General features: G+C 41.7%; 1 protein-coding gene across 2 annotated transcripts in view; it reads left to right on the top strand.

Annotated features, from left to right (window-relative positions):
- The first annotated feature begins 11,383 nt into the window (after positions 1 to 11,383).
- SNX24 (sorting nexin 24) overlaps positions 11,384 to 21,242 on the top strand; it is a 194,487-nt gene continuing 184,628 nt past the window's right edge. Inside the window, exons 1-2 of one of the 2 annotated variants that reach the window (XM_030927492.1) lie at positions 11,384 to 11,658; positions 12,999 to 13,151. Coding sequence is in view for 1 of the 2 variants with exons in the window: in XM_010361409.2 (XP_010359711.1) it covers positions 11,599 to 11,658 (60 nt within the window). In the remaining variant the exon portion in view is untranslated. The remainder of the gene's footprint in view (positions 11,659 to 12,998; positions 13,152 to 21,242) is intronic. The other variant, XM_010361409.2, reaches the window with a different exon arrangement.

Below are 21,242 nucleotides of genomic sequence, written 5' to 3'. Positions count from 1 at the left end.
GAACAACTTTCTCAATTTTACAACTAAACTAGGAGATCGAGGGCTTAAATCATGATTGAACTGATTATTCTTGTTAAATCTGTGTGTGAACCATATATGAACATTCTTTGAAAATGTATGATAAGCATTTCAAGATTTCTGTTTTAATTATTAACATTTAGAATTCTAGGAAATCTTTTGGGATACAGAGAACTTATTTCTTCCAACTGTTGCTTCAGACGCGGAGAAGATTATAGAACATAGGGAAGTTGTAGTTTACTGTCTAGTTTTTTAATGCATATGAAGTAATTTAAAATGCTCTTCTTCCTTTCTTGTCACATACTTTTAAAAAATTCTCTGAAGATTGAATAATTTTAAGTATTTCTTAACTGGGCAAAATGGAAACTTTGTAATTGAAGCCAATCGAGGTGAAGCTGCCCACCTGTTAATACACAGAAAATTATTTTCTTATTAAGGTCAGTTAATGGGATAAACCGTTTTAAGACAGTACTTTGAGAAAAAATAAATTTCTATTTTAAATTTATATATGTAACTGTTTAATAAAAACTAAGTCAGACAAAATTTAACAAAACTAAATTGCCTTCTTACTGCTTCCATAGTCAGTCTCGAGTTACCTTGATTTTAACCTATAATTTTCTAGATCTTCATTTCAAACATTCTCACTATATATGTGTATACAGTGTGTTTGTATATTTGTGTGTAGAAGTGTGTGTGTGAATGCAACAGGCTTTTAAACCAAACTTAATTTCTAAATTGTAGTTTTAAATATGTCCCAGCCTTCTGTAACTGAGACATAAAGCCAAATGCTGTTTTTAGAGTTATATTGCTTAGGTGTCGTAATTTTACTAAGACCAACTTGAACTGATTCCACTTTTGAAATATCTGCCCCTCTTATTTTATTTCCATTGTCTCTCTCCTGAGGGTCAAGATCTTGTGGCTGGGACTATCCTGAGTCTCCTATAAAAAACTATTCTTGTCAGGCATGGTGACTCATGCCTGTAATCCCAGCACTTTGGGAGGCCAAGGAAGGCAGATCACGAGGTCAGGAGATTGAGACCATCTTGGCCAACATGGTGAAACCCCGTCTCTACTAAAAACACAAAAATTAGCTGGGTGTGGTGGTACGTGCCTGTAATCCCAGCTACTCAGGAGGCTGAGGCAGGAGAATCGCTTGAACCTGAGAGGCAGAAGTTGCAGTCAGCCAAGCTTGTGCCACTGCACTCCAGCCTGGCAAGAGCTAGACTCTGTCTCAAAAAAAAAACAAACAAACAAACAAACAAACAAACAAACAAAAAAAAAACCTCTCTACTCTGCCAGTCCTACAACCTGCTCCCAAATTGATTTTTCTAAGTAACTCGTCATGGTACTATGCCCAGAAATCTGCACAGACTCCTTACAGTCTGCAGATGAAGTTCAGATGCTTGCTCCATAATTTGGTCTCAAACTATTTTTTCCTGTCTTCTTATCCCTTAACTTCACCCACCTTTTGCTTTAATGAAATTAGGCTCCTGTCTCATGAGCATGCTCTGTTCCTTCCTGGTTCATGTTTTTGTTAGTGACACCCCTTGTCTGACCTTTCCCTTTTAACAGCAATTGTTTAAATCTTGTCCATCCCTTAAACTTTAAAGCCAAATTTAAAGTCCACATCCTTTTAAGTACCCTAGCTAGAAGGAATGTCTCTTGATCTCTCAGTAGGACTCCAATAACACTTCGTTCTTTTTAGATTGCAGTTACGGAGATCTGTCTTGCATTATAGTTGTGTGGCATTACTGCTTTGACTAGTTTGTATGTCTCTTGAGGAATGACTATGCCCATGTTATTTCTTGTAGAAACTAGTGTTTTACAGCCAAGACAGTGTAATCGAGTGATTAAGAATGCAGTTACACATTCAGCCCACCAGTATAATCCTGGCTCAAGAGCCTACAATATTGACTTTAAGCGAGTTATTTATCTCTAAAAGTTACTTTCCTTATCTGTATAATGGAAAGTATCCCTTCAGATGCTCCTTAAGGACACTAAGATAATGTGAATTTCTTAGCAATAGCAAGTGCTTTATAAAATATTGGCTATCATATATCCAATAAATGTTTACTGAACACTTAACATCTCAGCCTGAACAAAGCACTCACATTTTGATTATTTCACCAGTCTTTAGGGCTTCTTCAAAACAATGAGTTTATGCTTGACTATGGTCTAAATAGGCTTGCCAAAAGGAGTCCTTCCCAGAATAGTATGCCCTAGGAGATCCACACTGGGAGCCTTGGGACTGAGCGTCAGAGGTGGAGGGGGAAAAAAGCAAGCAGTCAAAATCAGTTTGTATTCAGCCAACAAAAGTTTAGAACTTCACCCACTACAGAGATACTCTACTATAGATAAATGAATGTTATAAGTAAATGTGAGAAACCTTTAAAGAAGCTTGGAGAGAAAGGATGAAATAGAAATATAAGGGAAAGAAAAGTTCATTTCCACCCAAACACATGTAAGAACCTTGAATATGTTGTAAGCCAGAGGAAATAGTAAATCATGGAAGGAAGATGGTGAGTGAAAAAGAACATTCGATGGGGTGGCAGTCAACCAGCCAAGTGATGGTAAGGGCCTGAACCACTGTAGTGGAAGTAGGAAAGGAGGTAATTTAGGGAAATGGTAACTAAGATGGCAAGTTTCATTTATTCTTTCATTTATCCATCTATTTTGAAATCAGCACGCTAATTTCAAAATCCTGGGTAAAACTAACGTCTAAGGGAAGAAAGAAGTCAGGTAGATGGAAAGAGCCTCAGAAAGAAGTGGGGATATTTCTTACTCTGAACAAAAGGAAAGTTCTTACTCTGCACAAAAGGAAAGGGAAGAATGAGTATATTTGGAGATGAAAAAAAGGCAGGACATTTTTTGTTTTGGCAAAGTAAGAAAGCCATCAGGGAGTAATGTCAACAGAAAGGCCAAAGAAGACTGAATACCAAAAAAGAATGGCACATGTTTAGAAAAAAAAAAGGAGTGGGGATGAGTAAAAGGAATATTGATTAGTGCTAATTTTCAAATGAGTGAAAATCGTGAGTTTACAGTGAGGCCAACTGAAGAAAATATCCATTTCTTAAGCCATCAGAAAGTAGGACCTAAAACTGATGGATTTTTCTCAGTATTGGGGATTGTTAGTGGGTTTGAGAGAACATTTAGGGAGAAAGTTGCATTGAGAGAAATGAAGGCAAGAGAAAGGTGACAAGCATAAATTAGAGGATTTCAACGCGGTGATAAAGTGAAAGCAGATTTTCTACCAGAGAATAGGAGAGAAGAATTGAGAAAGTAGTCAAAGGAGGGAACTTAAGTTTCACAAATGAAGACGTTAATTTTTAGTATATTGGCACGTTTTGAAAAAGAGAATAACTTTGATAGGGCAACCAACCTGTATTTAGTAATGTCATCAGTGTTATTTCTGTGGCATTCGTAGAATTTGCTTTTTATTTATCTATTTTATTTTTTATTTTGAGACGGAGCCTCGCTCTGTCGCCCAGGCTAGAGTGCAGTGGCATAATCTCGGCTTACTACAACCTGTGCCTCCTGGGTTCAAGCAATTCTCCTGCCTCAGCCTCCGGAGTAGCTGGGACTACAGGCACGTGCCACCACAGCTGGCTAATTTATGTATTTTTAGTAGAGATGGGGTTTCACCATATTGGCCAGGCTGGTCTCAAACTCCTGACCTCAGGTGATCTCCCGCGTTGACCTCCAAAAGTGCTGGGATTACAGGTGTGAGCCACTGTGCCTGGCCTAGAATTTGCTTTTTGTTTTGTCAGTATTTTGGCAGTTTTCTTGTCAATTCATTGCAATCTACTTCATTCTTCTGATTTTTTAATTGATGTTTATCAAATTAATATGTGCACATAATCTGAAAACTAGCATTGAAAATGCTAAATAGCCAGGCGCGGTGGTTCATGCCTGTAATCCCAGCACTTTGGAAGGCCAAATTGGGTGGATGGCTTGAGCTCAAGAGTTCGAGACTAGCCTGAGCCATATGGTAAAACCCTGTCTCTACAAAAAAATACAAAATATTAGCTGGGCATGGTGGCTCACATCTGTAATCCCAGCTACTAGGGAGGTTGAGGTTGGGAGGATTGCTTGAGCCCAGGAAGTTGAGGCTGCAGTGAGCTGTGTTCATGCTACTGCACTCCAGCCTGGATGACAAAGCGAGACCCTGTCTGGAAAGAAAAAAAAAAAAAAGGCTAAATAAAAAACAGTGGTTCTCTGTCCCACGTCTTGTTTTCCTAATTCTTTTCCTCAGAGACAACCTCTTTCTAGTCTTAGTTGTTTCTCCTGCCATGATATACCTTCACATTTCTAAATAATAGGCATATACTGCTATCAATCATCAATTTTAGGCATTATCTACTTATCTTTTTTATGGTAAATAAGAGTTTGGTTCTCTCACTCTGCCATCTCTCTGCTTTACACATTTCTTCCCCACCCTTTCAATGTAGTTACATTGCAATCTTTTTGTTAAATCAGTGTTTGCATTATTATGCCTATGCAAATATTATTCAAAGCTAAAAGTTGAAGTGTATTGTGATTTTTTTTCCTTTTTTAAAAAAAAACTGATTTTTAGGAGTTTTAGATTTACAGAAAAAATGTGAAGATAATACACATAGAGTTCTCATATACCCTGAACCATTTCTTCTATAACATGTTAGTATAGTACATCGGTTACTACTAATAAATAAATAATGAGACATTATTATTAGCTAAAGTCTGTTGTTTACTCAGATTTCATTTGTTTTTGCTTAATGTGTTTTTTTCTGTTCCAGGATACCACATCCAGGATACACTGAGTTGTCATGACTCCTTCTGCTCCTCTTGGTTGTGACAGTTTCTAAGGCTCTTCTTGTTTTCTATTACCTTGCTCTTTTTTCCCTCAGGTAGACATGCCTTGATTTTTTTCATGTGGTTGCTGCTTTTTTAAATTATTATTATTGCTGATTTTTCCCATGTCTTCCCATAGTGTCTCAGTACATTTTCCCATAGACCACCACACTGGGTAATCTAGCCATTGTTTTCCTTTGAGCCCTCTCTCCTGGGGACTTCTCTATGGGGCTGGTGCTCTCTGGACTTGCTGTAGTGTTATCCTTGGACTACTCTTGCTCTCAAATTTGGAATTGCCTTTACCATTCTCTTGCAATGTATTCCCTATATCCTGAGACTCAGGCCTTCCTCTTTCTTGGTTTGTTTTCTTGTGTTGGTGAAGCATATTTTCTGGTAGTTCCTTTAGGTTAAAAGGAAGACACAGCAGAAAACATTGTGCAGACAGACCTCAAAATGCCTGCTTCTTGAGTCATGTTGCTTTAGTCTGTACTAGTTACCTTTTTAAACTCACTGCACAGTGGTAATCCTAAAGATTTCCTTTGCTTCTCCCTTGGGTTGTATCTTTTGCTTTCTATACCCCACAGTTTCTTCTTTCTTGATTTATTCCCCCATTTTGGTGAATATACAGAGTAGGTTCTTAAAAACAAATAGATCAAAAGTCAATTTTTTTTTTTTTTTTTTTTTTTTTTTGAGGAGTCTTGATCTGTCACCTAGGCTGGAGTGCAGTGGCATCATCTTGGCTCACTGCAGCCTCCACCTCCTGGGTTCAAGCGATTCTCCTGCCTCAGCCTCCTGAGTAGCTGGGATTACAGGCGCAAGCCACCATGGCCAGCTAAATTTGTATTTTTAGTTGAGATTTCGGGGTTTCAACCTGTTGGCCAGGCTGATCTTAAATTCCTGACCTCAGGTGATCCACTTGCATCAGCCTCCTAAAGTGCTATTACAGGTGTGGGCCACCGTGCCTAAACTATTTTTAAGACTTTCTTTTACCCCAATTTTTATGGATAATTTGAGTATAGATTAGAAAAATCTTCTCTTGGAATTTTGAAGACATTGCTTCATTATCTTCTAGTTTCCAGTGTTGCTGTGGAGAATTCCAAAGCCATGCTGGTTTGTCTAATCTTTTGTATATGAATGAGCTGTTTTCCTCCTCTCCTTGGAGACTATAGGATCTTCTCTTTTCTCCAGTGTTCTGAAATCTCATAACGATTTGTAATAGTGGCCAGGTGCCATGGCTCATGCCTGTAATACCAACACTTTGGGAGGCCAAGGTGGGCGGATCATTTGAGATCAGGAGTTCAAGACTAGCCTGGCCAACATGGTGAAGCCCCGTCTTGACTAAAAAGACAAAAAAATGAGCCAGGCATGGTGGTGTGTGCCTACAGTTCCAGCTACTCAAGAGGCTGAAGCACAAGAATCGCTTGAACCCAGGAGGTGGAGGTTGCGGGTGAGCCTGTCTCAAAACAAACAAACAAACAAAAGATTTGTAATAGCGTGTGTTTGTTTTCATCCTGTGTGGGGACTTTCAATCTGGAAACATGACATTCTTGTGTGGAAATTTTCTTATTTCATCCATGATTTCTTTTCTTCTGTATTCTCTGTCTTCTCTTTCTAGAATTTTCATTGTTTGAATATTGGATGACCTGGATTTGATTTTGGTTCTTATTTTCCATCTCTGTCATTTGGCTCTACTTTCTAGGAGTTCTTTTTCTGTTTTCTGATGGTTTCTGTTTTTAACAGCTTCCTGTTCTTGTTTCATAGATGCAATGTCTTCCCATATCTCTCTGAAAATATTAGTGATGGTTTACTTTTTAAGATTTTTCCCCCCTCCTGGTTTTTGTTTCTTCCAAATTTTCTATTTTGGTATCTCTTCCATGTTAGATGCTTTCTTCAGATATTTTACTTCATAGATGTCTCTTCGTGATTAGCAGTGGGATTTGAAAGCTGACTGGAAGCATTGAATGTAGTTACGGGGCCTGTTAATTTAGAGCATTACTGAAGAGTGATCACACTGGACTATTTGTAGGGAACTTTCAATGTTGGTATCTCTGAAGTTTTTCCCCTTGAGCTATTAGATTCCCCCAGAGAATACATTTCTGTTGCCTGCCTAGCAGGTAAAGGTGTGGCTGCCAGCCTTTATAAGAGTGTCAGCATTCATTATTCAGTATGTGTATGGTCACTTACCCTCAGACTCCAATTATTTTTGATAAAAGTATCCCTGCCCTCAGCCGGGCCAGTCAACTTCTTTGGAGTTTCACTCATTTTGCCCAGGTTAGAGTACAATGGCACGATTTTGGATCACTGCAACCTCTGCCTCCCGGGTTCAAGTAACTCTCCTGCCTCAGCCTCCCGAGTAGCTGGGATTACAGGCATGCACCACCACACCCAGCTAATTTTGCATTTTTAGTAGAGATGGGGTTTCTCCATGTTGGTCAGGCTGGTCTCGAACTCCCGACCTCAGGTGATCCAACCGCCTCCGCCTCCCAAAATGCTGGGATTACACGTGTGAGCCACTGCACTCGGCGGGCCAGTCAACTTCTAATGCAAAGAGTGTTTCTTTTTCCCTCTCTAGAGGAAACATTCTCCAGATGTAGAGGGAACAATGGATCTTCCCGATTCTCAGCTTTTACCAAGACTCCGTATTTTAGCCAATTACCTTCCATTCTACAGGTACCTATTGTTCCTTTTGTGGCACCTTTTGAGTATTGTGCTGTGTAAATCAGGTTGGTTCTGTTTTTCCTGCTGTTGGTTTAAGATTGAGATTTCTCCTTTGCTAAAAATGTTTCTTCCCTTCTATCTGCTTTTCAGCCAACAAATGTCTTGCTCTCTCCTCTCCTGTTTTTTCTATCTCTGTGGGTTTAAAAAAATAAAAGGGAAAAATTACTTGCATTTTTACTGGGGCTAGAAGGTTGAAATTAGTTATGTATTTTCAATTTTCTATCTTAACTCAGAAACCTGTGCAATAGGCCTGGTGCAGGTGCAGTGGCTCACAGCTATAATCTCAGCACTTTGGGAGGCCAAGCGGGGGTGAATCACTTGAGGTCAGGAGTTCAAGACCAGCTTGGCCAACATAGTGAAACCCTATCTCTAAAATACAAAAATTAGCCAGATGTGGTGGCACGTGCCTGTAGTCCCAGCTACTCAGGAGGCTGAGGCAGAAGAATCGCTTGAACCCAGGAGGTGGAGGTTGCAGTGAACTAAGATCACGCCATTGCATTCCAGCCTGGGCATCTCAGCAAGACCCTGTCTCAAAAAAAAAAAAAAAAAAAAAAAAAAAAAAAAAAAAAAAATCTGTACAACAGTCTTTTTAAACGCAGCTTGTATTCATAGTGTAGGTATACAATATGTTTTTATTCAATCCTCATTGATAGCGTTTCTTTCCAAATTTCTGCTCATATTGAAGTAATTTTTTTAAAAACTGCCAATACACTAAAAATTAATGTCATCATTTCTGAAACTTAACTTTCTTCCTTTCACTACTTTATCATTTCTTCTCTCCTTCATTACCAGAAAATCTTTTACCTCATCACATCTAAATCCTGCAATTTATGCCTGTCCCCTCTCTCTAGCCTTCATTTCTCTCAATGTAACCTTCCCCCTTGATGTTCTCTCAAAGCAGGTTGTTAAAGAAGTGAGCCCAGCCCCTTATTCTTTCTGTCATATGCTTTTTTGCCCTTCTGCTCTGAGATGACCTTCACAGATGCCAGGGCCATGTTCTTCGACTTTCCAGGTTCTGAGCCAAATAAGCTTCTATTCTTTATACATTACCCAGTCTGTGATATCCTGTTCTATCAGCAGAAAAGGGACTAATACATTAATCTATCAAATTAAAGATATTTCTTGCTACTTCTGGTCTAAGAATTTGTATGAATAGTTGTACTGTTTCATTAATTTTTGTCAGAATCTATTGGGATATTTTTTAATCTGACAATATTGTAAAATACATCAAAAGATGTCCTAATGTTTAGCCATCTTTACATTTCTGGGATCAATCTTACTTTGTCATGATGTATTAATCTTATAATTGAATGCTGAATGTATAATAAATTTGATTTACATTATAGTCAAAACTTCCAATATGTTAGTATTTAAGGCAGTTTATCTCAATTTGCTGAAGTATATTTCTACCCAATACTAAGTAAATGTACTGTTAGTGTAAGAATTTTATACCCAGATTCCAGCAGAATTTTATTATTTTGCTCATGAAAATTGTTTGCTTCTATTAATAGATACTAACTGTTCAATGTTTTATATTTGTATTTAGCATGCATTTTTATTAATGTTTTGAGGAAAAGATTGTTAGCTGGCCTGTTGCAGATTGTAGAGTTGGATTAAAAGATAATGTAGGAACAACAGAAAAATACATTTGCCATGTTCTTTTACTTTGGTGCTCTATTCTCCCCTTCCTTGGTGGCTGGAAGACTCACAGAATTTGGTTAGAAATTTAGTTCTTCTTATTAATAGCTAGTAATTTCATAGTTACTCATTCTCTGTGAGCCTGAATTATGCCATCTATAATAACTGAAATCGTAACAATTACCATTTAGGGCTGGGCTAATAGACCCTCAAGAACACACCCACACATTGATAGTTTGTATACATTTTCAGCAAGGGAAAAGTAAATTATACACAGCTATTAGTGGAATACAGCAAATGGGTATCATTTGGACCATTTATCAGACCTGCACGGACATTTCTGCCTCTTAAGTCTAACAGGTAAATGGGTGAGCCATGCCATTACCAAAATATATATTCTAGGCTACTAACAGGTTGTAGGATAGGAGGCCCTTGAAACTCATGTTGCCTCTTATTGTACATAACATTTCCTCATGTGATTGGTTTTTTGTTCTGTTTTTTTTTTGTTGTTGTTGTTTGTTTGTTTGTTTTTGAGACAGGGCCTTGCTCTGTCACCCAGGCTGGAGTGCAGTGGCATGATCTCGGCTCACTGCAGCCTCCGCCTCACGGGTTCAAGCAATTTTCCCACCTCAGCCTCTCGAGTAGCTGGGATTACAGGGGTGAGTAACCACCCTGTAATCCTGTTAATTTTTGCATTTTTAGTAAAGGCAGGGTTTCATCATGTTGGCCAGGCTGCTCTCTAACTCTTGACTTCAGGTGATCCACCCGCCTCGGACTCCCAAAGTGCGGGGATGACAGGCGTGAGCCACCGCGCCCGGCCATGTGATTGTTATAGAGATGAAATGAGACAACAATATGTGATATCGAGCATAGTACTTGCTGCATTCCACTAGTTTTGTAAAGATGAGTACTTATATAAGTTATGTGTTGGGTACTATGCCAACCACGAGATGACGAGTTTTTAAAAGCATACTTGCCATAAAACCTAGTAGGTAGGGTAGATAAATAAATCACACATACAATGTATAGTCACCAGAGGCTTAAGGTAACCTACAAGCTGGGCTCTGAACTCAGATAGATATCTTATCGTCCACAGAGCTGGTTAGTTACCACAGAGCTGGTTAGTTACCTCAGGAGGTGCTGGCCAGAAGTAAAAGAAAGGTGTGTAGTCACAGGGCACAGCTAAGGCACGGAGTTTTGAGAGAAGGGCACATCCTGGAGCTGCAAGTGTATGAGTGCTGGGTTAGGAGGACGGATCTTCAGATGAGACTAATGTACAGGGGTTCCTAAAACGAGAAGTTGCCTTATCCCTGTTGCACGGCTCAGGGTCCCATCATAAACTCTAGAGTTTGCCAAGTTGAAATGTCCTCTGCACTAAAGCACAAACTGAGTTAAGTGCAATTGTTTACGGTCCAAGAAAGCTCGCTGACTGGTTACTTTTTTTCCTGGATGGCTGAGGTCACTTCTCAGTAATCTACAAGTCACGTCCACGTTTCTCTTCTCCTCGGTGCGCTAACCTAAAAAAGAAACTCGACGTTTACTTGACTAACTTGGTAATCAAGCTTCCCCGCTGGGACACTTAATATTTTAGGTACTTTCAGGCTACTAGGCCCTGGTCCGAGGCGCAGGTTCAGTCCCTTTTTTTTCTTTTTTTGTCTTCCATTTTTTCCCTCATAGTTAAAAGGCACTTCACAGTTAGACGCGGCATTTTAGAAATGCAGCGTGAAGCCAGAGCGTTTGTCCTATTGACCGGCCAACTTTTGGGCTCACTTTCGAGCCCTGTGGCACACAATTCTCAGATTCGACGGCTAACTCAGGAGACGCTAACCCTCGAATCGAAGGGAAATCGGAGTCTTGGTAAAAGCTGGATGGTTCACCGCTGTTAATGACAGCCGAGGGGAAAAAAAAAAATTCAACCAACCAAAACAAAAGTTAAAAGCGCCACGCTTTCTACTCTTTGCTGTCTGGCATCTTTGCTGTCTGGCAATCTGTTAATGGTGGCGTCCAGCAAACTGCAAATCAAGCTCCAGCCAGAGTCCGCAGGGAAGGGAGCGCAGGGGTGCGGCCCAGTCCCGGCGCCCAGCGCGTTGGCGCGCACTCCCGGTTTCTGCAGACTCAGGTTTTCTGGCCCCGCCTCCTTCGGGCCCAGCTGATCTCCACCGCCCGTTAGGCCCGAAACCCAGGCGCCTGGAGCCCTGCGTCCTCCGCTTCCGGCCCCCGGAACGCCGAAGGCGCGGGAGCGGCCGGGTCAGCGCTTGGACCTGGGTCCGGCCCGCAGCCTCAGGGCCCCGCGGGCGCAGCAGGGCGGGAGGCGGGGCGGCCCGGCCGTGGGCGGAGCGGCGGCCGCGGCCGTGAGCCCGCCCCCAACTCACCCTCAGCCGGCTGGCCGGCGCGGCCATGGAGGTCTACATCCCGTCCTTTCGCTATGAGGAGAGTGACCTGGAGCGGGGATACACGGTAGGCGCGGGCCGCGGGCGGACAGGGCCCCGCGAGCCAGGCCTGCGGCTGCTGCGCCCAGGAGACACTCTCGGCCGCCGCCGCTTTGGCGCAGGGGGTCCCCTCGTTTTCTCTCCCCTCCCCCGGCCCAGAGGAAGGGCTGCGCCCTAGCGCGGTTGTCAAGGAAACGGGCGCCCCTCCCGGGCGCGGCGGCTGCGGGCACCCCAGCCCCTCGGGGTCCAACCCTTCTCCTCCCGGCCGAGCTCCAGTCCTCGGACGGGGCTCTCGCCATTCTCCCCGCCGCCCGCCTTCAGGAGCCCAGGATGGGCTGCGTTCCTTTCTGGCACAGCTGCCTCTTCAGTCCAGACAGTAGTAGCTTCGCGGCAGGTTCACGCTGGCTTCCAAGTTCTGTACAATTCGTTCAGCTGGAAAACCTTTTTTTTTAAATCATAATTTACAGCTGTTTACTAGCCAAACTAAACACATGCATTGATTTTAGATGGTTTCCAAAGATTTTGCTTTTTGAGTTGTGCAGTTCCATGAAATGGCAAAATCACTTGCAGAGCACCTGTTTCATGCCTAGGACTGTGGTCACTGAGAAATGTGAAACAGGACCCCTGCTCTCAAGAGTGAAGGGGAGGGCAGAGACCAGGGCATGGGCCCTTTGAGTAACACGTTTACTAAGTGAATGGTTGGTGGAGATTTCCCAGTGAATTCAGAACGTTCTTTCCTGAACAGTCATTGCTAGTGGGAGAAATGTCTGAGTGTGTGTACACCTTGGAAGAATTTACTTACAGTTGTTAAAGAACCGATAGGGTTGAAGAAAGATTGCAGGGCAGTCTGAAAGGATTGTTATTTTATTTACATCAATCGCACACTTGCTAAACACCAATTACATTACTTTGATGGAGAATATTTTAACCCCTCTCCCTCCTCTAAATATTACTGGTATTTGGTGACAGTCTGTTTGGGCCCTTGTGTTTTCTTAGTTGGGACTAAATTACCCTCTCAAAGGAAGATTTAGAATGAAAAACAGTGATTGAAAAAATAGTCCAGGAAGTCGGTGGGTTTTTAGAATTGAGTAGACTGCTGGATCCAAGTGTTCGGAAACAAGTTGTTAAAGTGCTTTCCTTGGGAAGGAAAATGCAGGGAGAGGGAGCTGTGTTCCATAGTGGCAGTTATTTATTTAAATAATTCTTTCCAGTGCATTCACATTTTGTTACGTAGTCTGTATCTTCCTTAAAAACAAACAAACAAAAATTTAAAAAAAACTCTCGAGTTTGTTCAAGGCTTTTTTTTTTCTTGGAGATTTTATCCAAGTCTCTTAAGCCTAAAACCTTGCTTGTTGTTCCTTCTCCCAGGTATCTCACTTCTCCCATCAGCACTGTCAGCAGTCATGGAGGGCTTACCATCTTTGGGACGTTCATTTAGGATCTGAAGATAAAAAGGCTGCTTGTTAGAGGCGTTGGCTTTCAAAGAAAAGATGAAGTTGATCTCATTGGTTCAAGCTAAAAGTTAATTACCTTCAGAAATAAGCACTTTGAAATAGACCATGATTAAGGCTCATTGCCCATTATTGATTTTCTTCTATTAGACGAGCTGTGTTTTTCTCCTAAAGCTTTATGTATCTTTTTATTATTTGTATTTATGACCAGGCACGTGCCACACTCCAGGTTGTGAATTAAACTGATGTGGAAGGAGCTCTTTTTTGGACAAATTCGGGAGAGTCTGAAGATTGCTTATGTGATACGAGTTCGCTCTTTAAATATTTGCTTAAAAAAATGCTAACTCATCCAGATTGGGAGCTAAACTGTTAAAATCTCTCTCTCTCTCTCTTTTTCCTTTGAGACAGTCTTGCTCTGTCACCCAGGCTGGAGTGCAGTGGGGTGATCTCAGCTCACTGCCACCTCTGCCTCCTGGGCTCAAGTAATCCTCCCACCTCAGCCTCTGGAGTAGCTGGGACTACAGGCACATGCCACCACTCCTGGATAATTTTTAAATTTTTTGTAGAGACAAAGTTTCTCCATGTTGCCCAGGCTAGTCTCGAACTCCTGTGCTCAAGCAATCCACCTGCCTAGGCCTCCCAAAGCGCTGGGATTACAGGCATTAGCCACCACGCCCAGCCCTAAAATACCTTCTGAAGGGATTTATTTTGCGTCTGTGAGTTTGTGAAGCAGTTATTAGATACTTTTCCCGTCTGAACAACCGATTTTATGATTGTACAACAGTTTTTCATTCAACAAATACTTACTGAGTGCCTGCTCTATGTATTCTGGGTGTAGGGAATATAGCAGTGAATAAGCTATGAATATAGCAGCTTAAAAAAAAAAAAGCCCAAAATTTAAAAAATATTTCAGTTTCCTAAATAAGAAGCTGGTAAAATAATGTACACTTTCGTGTAAAAAAATACCTTTTTACTTTAGTGATTATGTTTGTGTGAATGTGTGTGTTTTTAAGAGCTAGAGTCTTGCTCTGTCACCCAGGCTGGAGTGCAGTGGCGCAATCCTAGGTCACAGCAGCCTTGGACTCTTGGGCTCAAGTGATCCTACCCCCTTGTCCTCTTGAGTAGCACAGGCATAAATCACCACACCTGGCTAATTTTTGTGTTTTTTGTAGAGATAGGATCTCAATATGTTGCACTGACTGGTCTCAAACTCCTAGGTGTAAGGGATCCTCCCACCTTGACCTTCCAAAGTGCTGGGATTATAGGCATGAGCCACTGAGCCTGGCCGGTGTTTGTGTTTAAAATTTAAAACATCCGGGCGTGGTGGCTCATGGCTGTAATCCCAGCACTTTGGGAGGCCGAGGTGGGCGGATCACTTGAGGTCAGGAAGCCGAGACCAGCCTAGCCAACATGGTGAAACTCCATCTCTACTTAAAAAAAAAAAAATTAGCCAGGCATGGTGGCGGGCACGGGTAATCCCAGCTACTCGGGAGGCTGAGACAGGCGAATCGCTTGAGCCTGGGAAGCGGAGGTTGCAGAGAGCCAAGATCGTGCCACTGCACTCCAGCCTAGGTGACAGAGTAAGACTCCATCTCAAAATAAATAAATAAATAAATAAAAATAAAATTTAAAACACATTACATCACATTCTAACGAAGTCAGTAATAGGAAGTTTAAGGTAGAAATGGGTGGTTTCTCCTCTTTGCTTCTAGTCTCATTCCCCCAGAAATAAAGTGTCTGGGTGTATCTTAGAAATTTTTCCCTGTGCTGTGAGCACATACTCTTTTTTTTCTTTTAAAAAAATGCATGGCAAGATTTTAGCTGTCATCCTACAATTTATAGACATCTTTCTATATTGGTATGGAGAGGTCTGTCTCCTCTTTCTAACTACCGGAGATGGGCTCTACCATGGTAGGATGTGCCATAATTTTTTTCCCCAGGTGTCTGCTGATGGCCAAGACATCCTTGGACATGCTTTTTTATGCCCACTACTAGGATTTCTGTAGAACCTTAACTAGAAATGGTACTTCCAGCCCTTTACAGTTTTTACAGATATTGCACAATTGTTATTCAAGAAGTTTATACAAATTTATGCTTAGTGTACTAAATAATTTACCTTTAAAGAATGAATTTTTGCACTTCAAACATGTAAGGCTTTACTGTGTGCCTGTACTGTGTTGGTGGCCATTTAAAGATGGAAGGGTGATGTTCCTGCCCTTAGAGATTCTCAGCCCATACAGAAGCTGCTCAGAGCTAGGCTGGGAAAGGTTAGGGTGCCCCAATGTCAACTGGAGCCTTGTATCCAGGGACCTGAGGGAGGGAGAGGTCAGTTCGGCCTGGCAGGGTGGCTGTGCTGAGGTGGGGGTGCTTAGGAAATGCTGACTTTGAAATCTGATTAGGTTTTTGCTAGGACTGTGAATTTTAGAAAGAGGAAATACAGGACAAAATCTTACCTCGTAAGCCATTTTAAAACTCAGATATGCCCCCCAAAAAGGGGGGGGAGGGACACTTCTAAATAAGTTTGTGAAGAAGTAGGAGATGGTAGTGTAAGAAAATGCAGATGTACCCAAATGTTACTTCCTGGGGAGATTATTCTGTCCCATTCCCTACCCTATAGCTTACTTGTTTAATATCCTCTGCCCCAAGCTATAAACTCCTTGAGGCTAGGTAGTGTCCATCTCCACTGTTGTATCCTAATACAGAGTTCAGTACACGTCTGTTGAATAAATAATGAGTGATGTAATCTTCATAGGAGGAGGAAAACCAGAAGAGCCAGTGATCTTGAGGCGTGTAGCAGCTCAGAGAGTTAGATGGAGGGCTGTGCTGCAGACTGGCATTTCAGGATTGTGCAAAGCGATTGCAGTAAGAGTGGTGGGGAGAGATCAGCTGACTACCCTTGAGAGCTATAAGGGAGTGTGGACCTTAACTTCAGACAGGGAAGTCAGAGGGTAATTTTGAGGAAGGAAGTAACATGTAATCATTTTGTATTTAGAAAGATGACTGTCAGTTCAGGCTATTTTAACAAAATACAATCAACTAGGTAGTTTATAAATCACAGAAATTTATGTCTCACAGTTCTGGAGGCTGGGAAGTCCAAGATCAAGGTGCTGGCAGATTCAGTGTCTAGTGAGGGCCCATTTCCAGGTTTATAGGTGATCCCTGCTTGTTGTGTAGAAGTGGTGAAGATCTCACTGGGACCTATTTTATAAGGTTACTAATCCCAGTTATGAGGGCTCTGCCCATGACCTCATCACTTCCCAAAGACCTTGCCATCTAATACCATCACATTGGGTTTAGAATTTCAGCATAAGAATTTGGGGGAGACAATCAGACCGAAGCAATGATTCTGAAGTACTCATCATTTAAGAGACTCTTGCAAATGATCAGAAAGGAGAGGATGAAGGCTAGAACTAAGACTTTAGCTTTGAACATGGAAAGGAAGTGATGACTGCAAGAATCTCCAGTACCTGGTGACCAGATGTACGGCAGCAGGGTGACTCCTTGTGGGTGCAGGTACCAGTAAGCAAATAAGAACTGAAGTGGGGCAGGTATTTCGTCTGGGCACCCGCTAAGTTTTTGGTGATGGGTATAGCTATTTGATTTTGGAGTCTAGGGTGGATTGAAGTATGACTTAGAAATATGGCTCTAAGGGGACATTCAGCATAAAAGTTAAAAAAAAAAAAAAAAAAAAAAACCCAGAGAGAAAGAGTGAGGAAAGAGAGAGGGCCAAGGATAAAGCCTTAGAACTTGAATAAGCAAAGAAGTCCCATCCGAGAAGCCAGAGGGAGAAAGAAACCCAGGAGCATGAGGCAGGGAGAGAGAGCGTGGAAGATGCTTTAAAGAAAGAAAGTGCCAGATGCTCCTGAGTGGCCTTGCAATTTGAGGACGGAGAGCAATCCATTCTAAGAACTGAGAATAATAGGTCTTGGATGCCACTTTAGGCTGGTATTTTCAATTTTAAGATACATTGTTGACAAAAATAACAAAACTAGAATTACTACTTAGGTCACAATACAAAGGTATAAATGTATTAGACTTGAATTTTTTGTTTTTGTTTTTGATTTTTTGAGACAAAAATCTCCCTGCGTCACCCAGGCTGGAGTGCAGTGGTGTGATCTCGGCTTACTTCAGCCTCCACCTCCTGGGTTCAAGCTATTCTCCTGCCTCAGCCTCACAAGTAGCTGGGCCTACAGGCGCGTGCCACCATGTCTGGCTAATTTTTTGTAGAGATGGAGTTTCACCATGTTGGCCAGGCTGGTCTTTGAACTCCTGACCTCAAGTGATCCACATGCCTCAGCCTCCCAAAGTGCTGGGATTACAGGCGAGAGCCACCACACCCAGCCTTAGACTACAGATTTTATAGCTGTAAAAATCAAAGAGTTGAATTAGATTCAAGTCCATTTTAAGTACGTGCTTGACTGTATGTGTTATGTGTAGACAAATATATCTTCTTGGGACCTGGATACTATCATGGATTTACTTGATAAACACTTAGAAACGTATCATGCTCTTCAGTACACAAGGCAGCTTCTTATATATAGGATCATAATGTGATATATTATTATGATCATTATTATTTTAAAGCTTTTATGGCTTAAACTGCAAAAGTTGAACAATTTAATAAACCATCATTTACCCATTGCGTACCTTCAATAGTTTACAATTCTTTCATTCACTACCCCTCAGTCCCTGTCTTTAAAAAAAAATTCTGGAGTATTTTCCAGCAAATTCAAAACATAATTTTATCTGCATATATTTTACTATGTATACCTGACAGATAAAGACTTTTAAAAAGCATAACCGGCCGGGCACGGTGGCTCAAGCCTGTAATCCCAGCACTTTGGGAGGCCGAGACGGGCGGATCACGAGGTCAGGAGATCGAGACCATCCTGGCTAACACGGTGAAACCCCGTCTCTACTAAAAATACAAAAAACTAGCCGGGCGAGGTGGCGGGCACCTGTAGTCCCAGCTACTCCGGAGGCTGAGGCAGGAGAATGGCGTGAACCCGGGAGGCGGAGTTTGCAGTGAGCTGAGATCCGGCCACTGCACTCCAGCCTGGGCGACAGAGCAAGACTCCGTCTCAAAAAAAAAAAAAAAAAAAAGCATAACCAACATGTAAATATTACCACAAAAATTAGCAATACCTTAATAGCATCCAGTTTCTGGTTGTTTTTGTTGGTTTTAAAATATGCACAATGTAAACCCTGCCTTGGAATTAACAGTGATTTATGTGTATTTTATTGTTACTGTAGTGCTTTTTAATATATGTATACACACACACACACACGTGTTTTTCTTTTCGTTTTTTTAAAAATTTTATTTTCGAGTTCTGGGATACATGTGAAGAATGTGCAGCTTTGTTACATAGGTAAACATGTGCCATGGTGGTTTGCTGCACTACTATTTTGTATTTTTGAGAACAAGGCCGAGATGCTGAGTGAGGAAGCCTGGCTACCTGAGAATGACTCTTCTGTTTCAGAATAGCTTTTTTTTTTTTTTTTGACAAAGGGTTTCACTCTGTCACCCAGGCTGGAGTTCAGTGGTAGAATCAGAGTTCACTGCAGCCTTGACCTCCCCAGGCTCAGGTGATTCCCCCACCTCAACCTCCCAAGTAGCTGGGACTACAGGTGCATGCCATCACATCCAGCAAATTTTGTATTTTTGCTGGAGACAGAATTTCACCATGTTGCCCAGGCTGGTCTTGAACTTCTGCATTCAAGTGATCCACCCACCTCAGCCTCTGAAAGTACTGAGATTGTAGGCATGAGCCACCACGCCCAGCCGCATTTAATAGTAAGGGCACTTTCCTCCCCAGAACCCCTGAGCAAATAAGTCTCCCTTCAGTTTCTTTCTCATTATCCCTAGTTGATTTCTCAACACAGAATTCCAGAGGAATTCCAGTGCCAATTTGCTGAGGCCAGGGTTATCTTAACCACCCATCATGGCAAGGAGGGTAGGTTAACCGGACAGAGTTAAAATAGGAGGCATCTCTGGAGCTGGGAATGGGTTAGTCCATTCCTGCCACCAAACCCCTCAGGCATCACAGTGGGAGAAGGGCAGCAGGATGTCAGGAAGACCACAATTCCACGCCACGTCCTTCAGTCATCCATTACCAACATGTATGATGAAGGAGGCCTTTGTTTAACAAGGACGTAGCTGGCACAGTGCCTCATTCGTGGTAGGCTCATAGCAGAAGCCCACATTAAATATTTGTTGAGTGATTAAATCAAGCATGTGTAAAATATGTTCCTTACCCTTTTTTTTTTTTTTTTTTTTGAGACGGAGTCTTCGCTCTGTTGCCCAGCCTGGAATGCAGTGGCGCGATCTTGGCTCACTGCAAGCTCTGCCTCCCGGGTTCACGCTATTTCACGCTATTCTCCTGCCTTAGCCTCCCAAGTAGCTGGGACTACAGGCACCTGCCACCAAGAACAGCTAAATTTTTGTATTTTTTAGTAGAGACGGAGTTTCACCTTATTAGCCAGGATAGTCTCCATCTCCTGACCTCATGATCTGCCCGCTTCAGCCTCCCAAAGTGCTGGCATTACAGGCGTGAGCCACCGCGCCCGGCAGTATGTTCCTTACCCTTAAGGACAAGAAATACAGTTTGAAAACATTCTTCTTGAACATTAACAAACTTAGAATGGTACGTTCATTTAAGAATCAAAATAGGCACAAGAGGATTGAATTTTGTAAATGTGATGCTTAGAAATTTGGGGGCACAAGCAAGCTTGTTTTCATTGAGCTAGAAACATATTTTAACTTTTTTTTAGATGTTATTTTCAAATTTATGTATTCTTTAAAAATTTTTTTCATACAGGTGGGGGGTCTTGCAGTGTTGCCCAGGCAGGCCTTGAACTCCTAGCCTGAAGCAATCCTACCACCTCAGCCTCCCAAAATGCTGGAATTACAGGCTTGAGCCACTGCACCTGCCTTAAGAACTTGGAAATAAACCAAATAAGTTATTTTGTTCTTCAGCCTGTTCCTTTACGAGTGTACAATCAAATGACTGGTTTTAAAATCACTTGGATTGGTTCTGTACTTAAAACACAAACTAGGTACCCAGTCTTGTATTTTGTATTTTTAGGAATTTTAAAAAAACTAATTTTGTTTTGTATTTGTGTGAAGCTTAGTCATAATTCTAAATCAAATATGCTGCATTGAGTTTATCTGCTGAAATTCAGCATGTTTTTGTCCTCACTCTGTTACCTTGTGCTCTCATTGATTACTATTTTTTAAAAAAAGTGGTATGAGGCTGTCCCCAGCACTACACTGATGAAAGGGAATTATTTTTTCTTCTGTATATAGAAGCTCTTACTGCTAGCACATTTCTGGGATCAAAAGATGCCTGTAAAAATAATCATAGTGTTATCTATATAAAAAAAAATCTTATGGCTTATCCTTCCATTGAAAAAAATATAAACACATACTAATATATTTGTGTCCCCACTCCTTTTATTAAACAGTAGTATACTAAAACATTTGATTTCAACTTGCTGTTTTTACTTAAAGATATATCCTGGAGATCGCTGCACAGGGACATATATGAAGATGTATCATTCTTTTCCATACAGATACACCTCAGAGATATTGTGAGTTTCGTTCCAGACCACTGCAGTAAAGTGATTATCTCAATAAAGCAAGTCACACTAATTTTTTGTTTTCTTAGTGCATATAAATGTTTACACCACACTATAGTTTATTAAGTGTGCAATAGCATTATGTCTTTAAAAATGTACATACCTTAATTAAAAAGTATTTTATTGCTGAAAACTCTAATGATCATCTGAGCCTTCATTGAGCTGGAATCTTTGTTTGCCTTGATGTTGATGGCTGCTGACTGATCAGGGTGGTGGTTGCTAAAGGTTATGACTGTGCCAATTTCTTTTCCTTTTTTGGGGGGGGGCGCGGGCGCAGAGTCTCGCTCTGTTGCTCAGGCTGGAGTGCAGTGGTGAAATCTCGGCTCACCACAACCTCTGCCTCCTGGGTTCAAGCGATTTCTCCTGCCTCAGCCTCCCGAGTAGCTGGGACTACAGGTGCACGCCCCTATGCTTGGCTAATTTTTGTATTTTTAGTAGAGACAGGGTTTCACCATGTTGGCCAGGCTGGTCTCGAACTCCTGACCTCGTGATCTGCCCACCTCAGCCTCCCAAAGTGCTGGAA

The sequence above is a fragment of the Rhinopithecus roxellana genome, chromosome 3, assembly GCF_007565055.1.
Source record: "Rhinopithecus roxellana isolate Shanxi Qingling chromosome 3, ASM756505v1, whole genome shotgun sequence".
Classification (NCBI taxonomy): Eukaryota; Metazoa; Chordata; class Mammalia; order Primates; family Cercopithecidae; genus Rhinopithecus; species Rhinopithecus roxellana.
This window is presented reverse-complemented; position numbering and strand designations above follow the sequence as displayed.